General features: G+C 47.1%; 1 protein-coding gene across 3 annotated transcripts in view; it reads right to left on the bottom strand.

Moving 5' to 3' along the window:
• ST6GAL2 (ST6 beta-galactoside alpha-2,6-sialyltransferase 2) overlaps positions 1-14,461 on the bottom strand; it is an 80,881-nt gene that overhangs the window by 27,067 nt on the left and 39,353 nt on the right. For all 3 annotated transcript variants that reach the window (XM_004764359.3, XM_045077609.1, XM_004764357.3), the window contains exons 2-3: positions 11,056-12,060; positions 1,362-1,459 (exon numbers count right to left, since the gene is read on the bottom strand). In XM_004764359.3, the coding sequence (XP_004764416.1) occupies positions 1,362-1,459; positions 11,056-12,004 (1,047 nt within the window). In that variant the 5' untranslated portion in view covers positions 12,005-12,060. The remainder of the gene's footprint in view (positions 1-1,361; positions 1,460-11,055; positions 12,061-14,461) is intronic.

The following is a 14,461-nucleotide window of genomic DNA, read 5'->3' as shown; positions in this document are numbered from 1 at the left end:
GGATGACTCGTCTTATGATGGGCCAGCTGGTGGATGGCAGCTGCCATGTGACTTCCTCCCTCTGTGGCCTTATCCGGTCCTGGAGGAGTCCTTTGATCTCACCTACCAATCATCTTTTTTTAACCACAATTTTAGAGGGGGGAAAAAAGGATTGGTTGTCGTCAGTTTTCAGTTCTCGAGATATACTTTCTTTCTTCACATTTGAAATTTTCTCAAGCCAGGGTGTATCTTACAGGGGACACATATTTTCCTTCGGTGGGGTAGCTAACGCTGAAAAGCTGGGAAGCTGTGATTCAGTGAATGGTGGCTCCTACGATCGATGGCATCTAAGAAGTGAGGAAATATAGCGATTGTTTCTTCCTTTGCTGCAGGCTGCCTGGCTCAGGGTACCACGCAGAAAGCTAATCTTTCCTCCTGCAAGCAACCTGTCATAAATCATCCATCATCTCATGTTCTTTCTCTATAGTTTGAAACTCTGGGAACTGCTGTGGTTTTCAGAATAATTTTGCTTTGAATTTGGAAAACATTCTTATGGAGAACACCAGGAAAAAAAAAATACTCCCGTTTTTAACAAAACAATTCATTTACTTTTTAAAATTTTTCAAATGACGGACTAAAGTTTGCAAGCCACACTATTGACCCTTGGATTTTGTAACCCTTGGTTTTCTCACCTTTATCGCCAGCCTTTCTCATAGCTGTGATTTCTTTTAAATTTAACTGTCTTTTCCTCCATTCCTAAAATGCAATATGCTAAGTCTATGATTATGTACATACACGTGTGTATGCATATACACATACAGTTTTACATGTATGTTGATCTTTCCTTTTTAAAAAAAAAATCTTTTCAGTGTTCCAGAATTCATTGTTTATGCACCACACCCAGTGTTCCATGCAATACGTGCCCTCCATAATACCCACCACCAGGCTCACCCAACCCCCCACCCACCTCCCCTCCAAAACCCTCAGTTTGTTTCTCGGAGTCCACAGTCTCTCGTGGTTGTCTCTCCCTCCAGTTTCCCCCAACCCACTTCTCTTCTCCATCTCCCCATGTCCTCTGTGTTATTCCTTATGCTCAACAAATAAGCAAAACCATATGATAAATGACTCTCTCTGCTTGACTTAGTTCACTCAGCATAATCTCTTCCAATCTCATAATCTCTTCCAATCTTGCTTTTAACCTTATTTACTCACGTCTTCCTATTCATGTCACACAGAAGTTCCTATTTATCTGTATTTTTTCTCAATTCCTTTAATTACAAGACCCATAGAAATAAGCAAGACCACGGTCCATGAAAACTGGGTAGTTTCTCTTCACTCACCCAGTAAGATGTACATCCATGAAGACACCCCATCCATCTTACCTGGGAATTAATGATGCGCACGGTGGTTTTATTTCCAACATCTTTCTCGTAGCCGCGTGTAGGAGCAGAGTTGAATCTCAAAACTGCATCATGAGAATCTAAGGGTACATAAGTGACAAACTAACTGTATTTTTTGCTGTCAAATCAACGTAATTTAGAAAAAGCATTAAAGCAAAATTTTCAATACCTGAAGCTAATAAGAAACAGCCAATTAAGCTACCTATACACATATTTCTCAGTATAGTGTGTTTATAGGATGGGGTCCCAAGCTTGGGGACATATGGAAACATATGAATCCATGACAGGTGGTCCTATATCATCTATATATGAAGCTATATTTAGATACTCCTTATGTGTTCACATTCTTTAAAGGTAACCTGCTCTATGCAGCCTTTCTCTGAACGATTGTAGAATATTTCAAAAATGGAGTCTGTGGGAGCAGGGAAGGATGCTGCAGACAGGGGCTGCCTGTGTGGTTCTTTACTGCTGGGAGCATAGAGGCTTCCCACAGTTCCACTAATGTCGCTGCCTGCACTGAGACCAAGGGCGTCTCTCACAGAGGAAGAGCCACAGCCTTTAATGCAACTTCCATTCCTTAGGGTACCGGTTTGTACTTAAAAAGAAAACCAGCCCTCGGGTGCCTGAGTGGCTCAGTCAGTTAAGTGTCTGCCTCTGAGGCGGGTCATGGTCCTGGGGTCCTGGGATCAAGTCCCATGTCAGGCTCCCTGCTCCATGGGAAGCCTGCTTCTCCTCTCTCTGCCCCTCTCTCTATCTATCTCTCCATCTCTCCTGAATAAACAAATAAAAATCTTAAAAAAAAAATCCAAAACCACAGCCCTATATAACACCATATGTTAACTATGCTGGAATTAAAACTGAAAAGTTAGAAACAAAACAAAACAAAACCAGTCATGGCTTCCGTGTTTCACATAGTGTTGCTGATGCCCAGAGGACCCAGGTGAGAGCAATCACGTGCATTCTGCATCCCCAGCAATGGTGTGACTTCCTGCCGCAGCCCTGGAGGACCGGAAGCCCCACCAATGGTACTGGCTGCCAGGGTACTTTGCACTCCGTAAGGGCACACTTTGGTTCACCGAGCCTCAAGTACAACATAAATCTATGTCTCTCTCCATTCAACAGGACAGATTTTTTTTCAAGTTCCTAGAGGTCCTGGGTGAAAACAAAGCTCCCATCTCCTGCAGGCCGACAGGGACACAAACAGCTAGAGGCAGAGGAGAGTGAGCTCACCCGATTAAGGGATGGGAATGGGGATATGTTCCCTTCCCACAAAGGAGTCTATATGCATACCTATATCTGGAAATTTCCTGAGCCAGCTACTGTGTTGCCCAGAAACCAGAGTTAATCAGCAATAAGGGAATTTCTATGGGCTATCTTTAGCTTCAAAAATTCCACGCACATTTCAAGTTTAACTTGGTTAGAGCAGCAACAATGCCATGTGTGTGAGAGAAAGAGAGAGAAAGGTAAGATTACATATTTCTGATTTGCCGAAAAACCTTTGGAGGTACCCTGTGTTTACTGCATTTACTGTGACCATACCCCAGGCAAGTCGCTAAAGCAGCCCATTTTCTTCACTTGAGTCCTGCTACCCCTCCCGAGCAGTCTCCTTGGGAGAGACCTTCCTGTTCCCTTAGTAGAGACTCCTTGGGCACACATGTCACCATCAAAACAGTGTTACGTTAGGTACCTTTCTTGAGCTTCTGAGCTCTGAGCTCGAAAGAATTTGTATTCCAGTTTCAAGCACCAGAATTAAATAGAACACAAAGAATGCATAAAAGATTCCTGGCTATGCCATTAAAAAAATTCTACTGTGTTGGGGCACATGGATGTCTCAGTCAGTTAGGTGTCTGCCTTCAGATCAGGTCATGATCTTGGGTCCTGGGATCGAGTCCCACATCAGGCTCTCTGCTCAGCAAGGAGTCTGCTTCTCCCTCTGCCTGCTGCCCACCCCGGTTGTGCACGTTCTCTTTCTCTCTCTGTTAAATAAATAAAATATTTTTTTAAAAAAGTTCTACAGTGTCCTTTCAGGGGAAATGTCCCAGGGGTCAGCAAGCTATGACCAGCCACCTGTTTTAGTAACTAAAGCTGTACCATGACACAGGCACACTCATTTGTTTATCTACTGTCTGTTAATGGCAGAGGTGAGTGGTGACGGTGACCCATGACTCCCAAAGCCAAAAATATTTACTTCCTGGCTCTTATTAAAAAATAAAAAGAAAACAAAAGAGGTTTGCCAATCTTGATGTTCTAGGTGATCCATTGCTTTGCATAAACGATGTCAAAAAACATGAACACTTCTATTTTCTTTATAAGTACTTGTTTGCACATCTTTTGTAATGAATTGTTTTATTATTTATTTTTATTGAATAGTACTTTGTCACAAAAATTCAAATGATATTTAAGGAAAAATTAGATTTCCCAAACCAGTGGTTCTCACTTTGGGGGTCTTGGAACACTTTCACACTCTTGAAAATTATCAAAAACCCAAAGTCCTTTTGTTTATTTGGATTATATTTTTCAGTGTATGCCACCTTAGGAAGTAAAATCAGAAGACATTTATTTATTTATTTTATTATCTATGTATTATTATTTATTTTAAAATAAAATATTTTTATGAAAAATAACCATATTTTCAAAAAATAGTGAGAAGACTGGCACTGATTTAAATGTTTGCAAATCTCTCTAACGCCTGGCTTTTCAAAAGACAGCTGGTTTTTCTTATCTGCTTCTGCATTCTATCTGCTGCAATGTATTGATTTAGTTGAATTATGTCAAGGCTCAGATATATTGTTGAAAATGTAAGGAGTACTTTAAGTCTTCCCAGATTATGGGAAATATCCTTCTTTGATTCTTCATCAAAACTTGACAAGTGCTGGTTTCTTAAAAAAACACAAACAAACAAGAAAAACTTCTGTAATACGGAATGTGAAACAATGTAAATGAATGTTCCATGCTCTATTCCACTGAAATCCATCCAAAGACCTCATCTTGCTCTTAAAATGGATTACTCACCCAGGCATGATTTTGTAGCATTGCACAATGATCATTTGGAGCTATGAGTTCGACCGATAATGCAGATCTTCCAAATATTGATGCATTTCATTACAAAGCATCCCCCCAAATCACATCAGTTAAATTACCACACATCTCATCAGTTTTAAGTATGGGAAGCTTCCAAGTTTGAAACCATGTGTCTTACGGTTGATGAGGCTGAAGCCAGGAGAAAGTTTAAAGCTTGTTTTTCAGAAAACTGTTTCCACCTAATCAGCTATTGTGTCTTTTCAGACCCCTCTAACAAGCCCACTGGCTGTCTCTGCAGAAGCCTGGACTCAAGGTCAACTGATATGCCTCCAGCCTGGGAACAAACGAGGTCCCACATTCCTTACCCAAGATAACAAGGCCAAGGCCCCATCCAGTTTAAAATGGTTCTTGGAGCAAACCCACAGCCCCTCCTCCTTGTCTGAAGATAACATCCTGACGTCAGGGGCTGAATGCTGCCTCGTTCTGATGTGAAGTCTCTGCCCCAGTGAACACAGGATGTATGTTACATGTACGTTTGCTCAGTGTACATATTCCATCTTTCTTCATGAGCTGTCATAAGTTTCGCTGCCCTTTTCATCCATATGTATGCAATTTCAACCCCTGTGATTATAAATAACTCTTTCTCTCCCCCTTTGGGGAGGCAGATTTGAGGCTTGTCCTCCTGTGTCCTGGTTTGGCTGCGTTAAATAAACCATTCCCTTGCTGCATGCCTGATGTCTCAGGGATCGGCTTTGCGGTGCATCGGGTAGAGGAACTTGGGTTCAGTTCCAAGTTCATGGTTGAAAGCTTGAGGTTTATCACTGGCAAAAAATACTGTCAGCTCTTTTCCTAAAAGTGACAGGCTTACTCAATTCCTTTTTGAGAAATTATCTACCAAATAGGCAGGTCTGAATAAAGTATGCCAATCAGTCATGGGTTTCAAGTAAAAACTGTGTTTCATGACGAAAGTGGCTACTGCCGCTCATAACTTGAACCACACAAGGGCTTCTCTGCTGTGCGCTGGTATGCGGAAGTGTGTTTTCATTTTTTTGCCCACTTTGTCTTAAAAATACATGAGTCAATGATTGATATTTAATAAAACAAACTTTTTTTTTCATTTTTTCCTACTTCATCAAGGACATTTGTAAGTGAAACGGGCACTCTCTTCTTTCCCCACGGAGCGTGGCTGTGAAAACCAGCATGACTAGTAAGTAATGTTGGATACGACTGCCTAAAACTACCCTAACCAGGAGTTTTACCTACCTCTGCCTCTACATCACCAGTGAAGGTCCAACAGTTCAGAAGACCCCGGTGCATTATTATAAGAAATAGTTTTCACTCTATGAGTTCCTGAAATGGTCTTGGGGACCCCAAATGAGAACCACACACACTACGTGAACTGCTGATCTGGGGCGACCTTCTCTGAGGGACGAGAGACTCCAGACGTGAGGTGACCTTCAGGAATGAAGATAACCAGGACAACACAAGGACGAGAAGCGTAAGGCCAGCACATCTGAGCCACAGCCCTCCCGCTAAACCATGCCGCCCTTGGACACGGACTCTGTCTAAAGCCAAGGTGAACAAGCCAAGGCTCCTGAGCTGGGGCCGGGTACTGCAAATTAATGAAGTGGATGCTCCAAATTCCCTGGAGGGCCCCCGAAAGTGTCGCAGCTTTGAAATGCCAGGATTCTGGGATGCCTGGATGGCTCAATCCTTAGCGTCTGCCTTCAGCTCAGGTCATGATCCCTGGGTCCTGGGATCCAGCTCTGCATCAGGCTCCCTGCTCTGCGGGAAGCCTGCTTCTCCCTCTCTCACTCCCCCTGCTTATGCATTCTCTCTCACTATGTCTGTCAAATAAATAATAAAATCTTCAAAAAAAAAAAAAACAAAGAAAAAGAAAAAGAAAAAAATTAAAAGAAATGCCAGGATTCTACACTGGGGTGTGTTAAGCCTTCCAGGAACAGCAGGGGCATGGAAACGGAAGCTGGCTTTGTTCCTTTGGAAGTGGTGGGAGTGGAATGAGTTAAAAGGTCACTTTTCGGGGAGGAGGCAGGGAGGTAGAGACAGAGGGAGGCTGCTATGGATGGAGATACAACCTCCCCAGAGCTGCCAGCAGGAGCAGGATGGGAGGGGGAAGCAGGTGCGGGTGAGCGGGGCAAGCCCAGACTGTGTCTATCAGGCAGACATGTTTTGTAAACCTCTGCCCAGCTATGCGTCTCATTGATAGTGTGCCTGAAAAACTAAGCTGTCCATTCATATTTACGCAAGGAGGAATGGATCAGACAGCAAGCACACGGGGAATAAAGTAAAGCCTCATTGCTGAAGAAGGCATTTCCAGGGTAGAGCCATTTCGTGTTGACCTTGAGAACCAAGCCAGGCTGCAGGCATTCACTGAACAAAGATTAAAAAAAAAAAAAAAATCAAAACCCTTTAAGGAGCAGCCAGTCCGGAGGTGCAGGAGCACTAAGTCACTGCCCTGCCTTGGGTACTGGGCTCCCTCATCTCCTCCTCCTTTTCTGTGCTCCTCCAGAACACAAAATCTGAACCAGCAAGGGAGCAAAAGCCTTCAGTCTTTAGGGGAGGGCCTGCCAGCGATGACTCATCCCTCTCAAGACTCCACCGCCTGGCCTGTCTCACCTCTCCTTGGGACTGCCACAGTGACTGACTTTCTTTGTGCCCTGTGATCCAGGCTCTGGAACACTCTCTCTCCTATGAAAAGCTGACCCATCACTTCCCTGCTTCAAAGATCACAAGGCCTCTCTCTGCACCAGGAGCACAGGGTCAGAGTTGGGAGTTTCTGGAGAGGGAGAGTGGGGCTTAATGGAGTCCAGGTTCCACCCCCTGTGCCTCTAGGTGCCTCCATAAAGCAGGAATCATTGTATCCTTGGCTTGCAACAGGGAACGGAAGAGCATTTAAAAGAGGACTTTGCAGCAGTAGACACCTAGAAGGGGCACCTTTTATTACAATTATTATGTGAAGTCTAATTTCTGGAGTGAGATGCGTGAGAACATCATGAGCTGCCCGCTTGCCTGCTTATTGGCTTAGGTCCCTCCCCACTCCAGGCCCCTTGTGCTCGCTGGAGGTCTCACCAGCCCCACAGCTCCCCTACCCCGGTGCCCTCTGTGTACCCCCACCCCACTCCCAGAACTCCTCACATTGTCTCGCTTGTTACCCTGGCCTTTGTCCTGGATTTCCCTCTTCTGGGCAGTCCTTGCTAACCTCCTCTACCTACTGGCCATCAGCTCTCATGGTGGCTCATGGTTCTGTTGTCATTTCTTCCCTGTCAGTTTGCATATCTCTCTGTTCTTCCAGTCATGGGACTGGAACTGCCCATTACATTCAGTCTCCCCCACTAGACTGCCAAGGATTTAAGCTCTAGCTCTGTGCCTTACTCATCTTTGCATCACTATTGCCCAACATAGAATCAGGCCTTGGTGAGTTGGGGATCAATAAATAATCGATGCCTGTTCAATGACTATATGATCTGCGCTCTCACCTTTTAAGATATCAGGATATGTCAAACCCCAACCTCTTAACCACCAAGTACTATATGCCCCTCTTCTTACAGACCTCTGCACCCTCCCATCCCCCTCCCTCCACACACTTCTCAGAATTTGAGTTTCAAGCACACAGATCCTGATTTCCCATACCAAGGCTACTACTGTTGGACATTTCTCCTCTGTTGGGAGTCTGCACAAGACTGCTGGTACTCACTACCAAATTATTACTGTTTATATGTACGGCTGAAAAAAAAAATCATCTCTCGGTTCCAGGAAAGATTGTTCCATGTTTCCAAAACAGTTCCGTTTGCTTTTCAATAACATATTCAAAGTGGAGGTGTTTACAACTGCTGCATCATTCTCAAAAACAATGAACACGGTAAGACTCAGATTAGCAGAGCAGGGAAACAGGACTGCATCGCCCGCGGAGCAACCAGCAGGGGGAGCTAGAGGGCAGCCGATAAGCAAACCTGAGGCGCAACGGGGTCTCCCTTTCGGAGAACCCCGGGGTGGCCGCGCCTGCGCCGAGGGTCAGCCTGGAGGGGCCTCCTGGCAGGGCTGACGTGGAGCTAGCCTCCGGTACTTTCTTAGCTTCTTCGTCAGTTTTTCATGACACCATGGCTTTCTGTAAGTTCTCTGATCTTCCCTTAGCCAGTTTCACAAGTTGAAATCTAAGGGCCACGAAATCTAAGGGCCACGATTTTCGCTGACTAGCAGAACACGCCCCAATATCCCAAGTCGCCTGAAGGAATCCATGGCATGAATGTGTTTTTATCAGGAGTACCATTAACAACTCTGTGTTAAGAAGCACGTATATATCAGGGGAGTAGGAAGGAGAAATGTCAGCACCTGGCATGCCCAAATGCTGAGACTAAGAGACACACTAGCTTATAAAAAGGAAAGATTTTTGTTGTTGTTTTTAAACATTGAACTATGCTCTGATTATGGATTTTTTTAAATCTTTACTTTAAAGAGAGAGATAGAGCACACGAGTGAGGAAGGGGCAGAGGGAGAGAGAAATAGAATCCTGAAGCCAACTCCCCATTGAGCACAGAGCCAGAGCGGGGCTCAATCTCAGCACCCTAAGATCATGACCTGATTTGAAATTGAGAACTGACTGCTTAACCGATTAAGCCACCCAGGTGCCCCCGATTAAGCATTCATAAAATGGTAGTATGCAGTTGGATTCAAAGGAACCAAGACAAAACAATAGAGAGAATTTCTTAAAATTTCTGAGTTATGTTCTTCATTTCTGAGTGTGTTCTTTGAGTCTATAATTCTAATCACGGAGCTTCATGTAAGTGCAGACAATATAAATTAAATTTGGATGCTAGAAACTGACAAAGATGTAAGTGACATTTCCCATTCCCCAGAAATGTGTAATTCCTGGTGTCTTTCACGCTCTCTTCCAAATTCTGAAGAGCGTTTCCAAGACTCTGGTCAGGGATATTGATGCCAGAAGAAAGAGCAAGAGAAATCTCCGTGACATGCCACGAGCAATCCAAATATGCAGCGACTGTGCAGAGGTGTTTAAAATAAAGCAAAACCAAACCAGAAGCAAGTTGCCGCCTGCTTTAAAGCATACCACTTAAATTCCTTCTTACATTATTAATAATGGTCCTCGGAAACAGGGAAGAACTTCACCCCAGGGAGCTTTAAACCACTGTTCCTCCCTAATCAATTGCAGACTGCTCCGCTCCAACTCAGGCAGCATGTGGCACGCGGACACTGTTATTATGAGCCGGCTGTAATGTCAGCACAGGGACCCTGGGACCCTAGACCTCAAGCCCGTACTCCTGCCTACTATTTTTCTTTTTTTTAACTTTTTAAAAATTTCACATTCAGCTTCATTCCCAAGAACGTCTGAGGGACGTCTGGGTTGTGAAGCCTGATTACAATGGCATTTCAAATCATTCCTCAGGAACACAGAACACTAACGGACCCAAGAAACTATGGTTATTCCTTTGTAACAAGTGGGCAATGCCCCTGTCACTTCTAAGTGAGTTATGAGCTATAACTAATACCATCTACAGTTAGAATGTAGCAGACACAGATGTTTTACACTGGGACTTGAGGCCAAGGCTGTGTCTGACTCACAGTTTTCTTCCTTGGCACCTGGTACAGAAGCCTGCATACAGTAGGGACTAAGCACATGTTTCTTAAATGAGCGACTGAGTCTGAAGGATCAAAATGCTCCCTCACTGGCGTGGCAATGGAATGAACCTGGGCGCAGAGGGACGTCTAAGGCTTTACAGCAAAGACTGACGTTTCCCAGGGAAAAGGAATTCTGTTTGCAATGCAACAGAGACACTGCCTCAGTTTCCCACATGCTGGCCTGCCTAACAGGCTTCAGGCTCCAGACTGCAATCTCAGCTCTTAAGTGAGTTTCCAGGCTACTCACTTGACCTACAAATCTCGGACTTGCCAGTCCCCACAACTACAGGGGCAAGTTGTTAAAAGAAGATAAATCTCTCTTTCTCTCTCTCTCTCTCTCCATCCCATCAGTCTGTTTCTCCGGAGAGGCCGAATAGAGGAACTGTGACCTAGATGTGCTCCTGGGCTCCTGACATAGCTCTGAAGGCAGAGTTCAGAAGTAAAGATGGACGACCCAGGTGTGCTCCTGTGAGTTACCATCTCGGAGAAGGGCCTTGCTAGGTGTGCTGGCCATCACCCAACCGTTGGATGTGCGCCAAGCTTTGTGAGGTCCGAACTCCCTGTTCTCATCAGAAGTGCTCTCCCCCGAGCCCACAACACCCATTTAGTCCCGGGGTTAACTAAAATTACCGTCATTTATACTTCTTTTTGGAGGCGACATCCCTAACTGTCGCTGCCCCCGTGGGAGTTCTGCTTTCCTCTCTGGTCCTCTCTCTCTCCTCCCATGATTCTACCATGTATGGGTTCATCAGGCCTACTGTGGGCAATGCTGGGAGCCTGTCCACGCAGAACACAGGGTCTGTAGGAGACGAATTCTGAGCACCTGGAAGGGCCAGGGCACCGGCCTCCTACGCCCCTAACACCCAACTAGTGGAGAAACACTTCTGGTTTAAAATCGCCCCCCCAAAAGACCTCTGTTGGCCTCTCCACCAGGCTCATTTTGCCCCAGGGAGGGATGATGCAGAGGGTCAGCCCGAGTGCGCACCGCGGCGGGACCCACCTATCTCCTCGCCCAGGGAGGAGTTGAGGATGGCGCCGGCAGACATGACAACGGCGCAGCTCCGGAGGCCGCGCGGGTGCAGCTGGCTCAGCGGCACGGCGGGGACCAGCTTCTGCCAGCCCAGCGCGGAGAAGGGCGCCTCTTTGCCGTCCAGCGTGCGCACCTGCACCCGACTCCGCAGCGCGCACAGCAGCTCCGCGCGGCTCAGCCCCGCCGCCCGCCGCCCGCGGAAGCGCACGCCGTGCTTGTTGGCGCTGAGGTAGTCCTGCATGGCCTTCTGCAGCCGCGGGTTGAGCATCTTGGACGAGACGTTTCCCTTCCAGAGCCGGTGGAGGAAGGCCCTGGACATGGATGAGTACAGTCTGTCCCCGTCCTCGCCGTCCTCCAGCACCAGGCCCCCGCCGGGTTTCCGCTGCCTCTTCCTCGCCCGCCTTCTTGGCGCCTGGCGGGCTGGTGCAGCCCCCTCCAGCCGGCCTTGGTCCCCGTGGGAGGAGGGGGGTCCCGGCGTGCCCTGAGTGTGGCGGCGCAATCCTGGCTGACCCGCGGCAAAAAAGTAGTCGTCGTCCTCCGGGTAGAAAGCGCTTTGCGATTTTCTCCCGATCTGGGATGAAAAGAACTCTTCGTCATTTTTGAACCCGTCCTGCACCTGGGCCCACTGCGGTAGATCTTCCGGCCCCGCGTGGAAGGGGCCAGGCGGGCGTCGGTTCATTAGCCCCTTGTGTGTACCCAGACTCTCGGGCAAGGAGGGCTCCTGCACCGCGCCCATGATGGCCCTCTGCTTCCCCTGCATAGGCAGGAGCCTCCTGGTCTCCAGGAAGGAGAAAGAGCTGGGCGCAGGCTCAGCTGGGTTGCTGTCGGTGAAGTAAATAAAAATCACCACGAAGAGGAGGCCCCAGGCGAATATCCCGCAAAGCATTCGTTGTCTCCATTGCTTCAAGTGTGGTTTCATGGCAGGTCTCTGGGGTCAGCACCTTGTGTCTTAAAGCGGTGGTAAGCCAAATGAACCTGAAAAACAGCCAGGTCTACGGTTAGCCACCCGAAGACACCTGCTCCGACGGCAGGGGCGCTGGGGACAATCTGGCCTAAGCAACGTTTCTGTAGGGGAGAGTTAAAAGGAGGCATTAGAAACCAGAATCATCTGAGAATTTTGGCTAAATTCCAGTGTCACATCCCCGTTTCACAGACCGGACCTCTGCAAGACAAGGGGTCTCATTGAGAATCTTGGGAGAGAGGGGAGGAGTGGCTGTATATTGGGAAAATTCTGGTGGTATAGCCACCTCCCCACCCTGGGGCTGATCGGGGCCAATCCCAACAACCTCTCCCTGCAACTGCCTTTACAGAATTCCATTTGGTAAAGCAAAGCAGCTGAATTAAGAAGTAGAGTCGGCCCTCTCTTCCCTGCTTTATCAGAACACCAAAGGCTCAGTTTCTAAGGACTGACAGCCATATCAGAGTCTTCATAGTCTCCCCCAGGCTCTGGAGGCTTCCTGGAATATACCAGAAGTCCACCTATGGTCCTGAATAAGCAATGCTTCAGAGACTGTGGCCCTGGGCCAATGTTATACCATAGCACCTGTAGACTTCAAAAATGCACCCCGAGAAACGCCCTCCTACTTCATCCCCATCATGAATCTCTGATGGACTAGGAGGGAGGTGCGTTAACATTTCAAATAAAGGAGGAGATGAGGAGAGAGCTTGCTGTTTGTCGATGAGCCTCCAAAAGGGAAAGGGTGACAAAGGAGGCGGAGATGAATAAAAAGTATAAGATAAAATGTAAGGCAGAAGGAGCCTCTCCTTCATACAGTACCGCAATCCGTGTGTATTGTGACATTGCTGTGTGGGATAAGACGGTACTAAGAAATGCACTGAGCCTTCAGGAATGTAAGCAAAGCCCCCCAAAGGGAAAAAAACACAAGGCATATGTAATAATACTGGAGCCTACTGGAGCCTAACAATGAACACAGGGCCCAACAGAGGGAGACACTGAGTAATAATGGCTAAAAGAATGACATGAGTGGGGCGCCTGGGTATCTCAGTGGGTTAAAGCCCCTGCCTTCGGTTGAGGTCATGATCCCAGGATCCCGGGATTGAGCCCCACGTCAGGCTCAGGGAGCTTGCTTCCCCCGACACCCCCGGCCTGCCTCTCTGCCTACTTGTGATTTCTGTCTGCCAAATAAACAAAAGAAAAAAAAAAAAAAGAATAACATGAGTCTGCGTGTGTGTGTGTGGGGGGGGGGGGTGTGCTGTATGTCTGGGTGATGGGGTTGGAAGTGGGAAAAACTTAACTCAATAGTGATACCCATCCAGGCATGGGAGACCTCGAAGACCTATGTGGATGCCAGAGCCACAGGCTCCGTGAGAAATGGGGAGGAGTGAAGTTTTCTGAGCAAGGGGGTATGCCATGCTGGTTGCATTGGCTTTCAGATTTCTATATAGCAGGTAAGGGGGACAGGGAGGTGTGAAGGGGGGCCATGTGGGGTTCAAGGGGGTCATTAATAGAAATCAGACACTCAAAGTAGAGAGGGAGGAGCTCAGAAGGGGCTCTCCTTCCCTGGCATAGGCTGATGGATGTTACTAAAAATCCAAGGCACGTGAGGTGTGACCAAAATGCAGCATTTGGGGTTTGTACTCAGATAAGTCCTATCAATGTGAATGATACCTACATATCTGTAGTTACCCTGGAAGCTATACACTGTCTTTGGTGGTTTAAAAGATCTGCCAATGTAAGAAAACCACATTTACTTTGTGGCTCTGTAGCCAATTAAATATGGACATAGATTTGTTGACCTTCTCCCATGGAGAGCTGGAGTCTATGGCTCCTGTCCTCGCATTCTGGGAGGGGCTTTGTAGCTGCTCTGATCAGTTACCCAGCTCAGGTCCAGCAGCTTCTGCTTCTTGCTTCTTAAGACACCCCTTCAGGAGGAGGCTAGCCACAAACAAAGATATCTCTTGGACCTAAGTCCACCATGCAGCCAGGAAACCCAAGCTAGCCATGGGGAAAGGCCACACAAACTCAGCAATGCCCGACACCCTCAAGCTGTTCCAGTGGTCCAGGCCCCACAAGAGACATGAAGAGTGAAGACACCATGTTGCATGCCCAGGTGCGTTGAGCTTTCAGATGGTCCAGCCCTGGCCAACCTCTGACGGTAACTGCAGGGAAGACCTCAAGTGAGAACCTGGCAGAGCCTGGTCTAGCCACAGAGCCAGAGTGATAGTGATAGATTGTGGTTCTAAGCCACTAGTCTTTGAAGCTATTTGTTACATAAGAACAGCTCACTGGGACAGGCGCTAACAGAAATGTGAAATGAGAAGAGCCCCGAATCTTCCAACACTGGGGCATCCTTGAAATGAGGGTCTAGCCTCTCAGAGACGATTTGAAAAGCAATATTCATTTACATGTATATGT

The sequence above is a fragment of the Mustela putorius genome, unplaced genomic scaffold (assembly GCF_011764305.1).
Source record: "Mustela putorius furo isolate JIRA1106 unplaced genomic scaffold, ASM1176430v1.1 tig00000224_pilon_pilon_pilon, whole genome shotgun sequence".
Taxonomy (NCBI): domain Eukaryota; kingdom Metazoa; phylum Chordata; class Mammalia; order Carnivora; family Mustelidae; genus Mustela; species Mustela putorius.
Note: the sequence above shows the minus strand (reverse complement) of the source record. Positions and strands in the feature narration are given on the sequence as shown.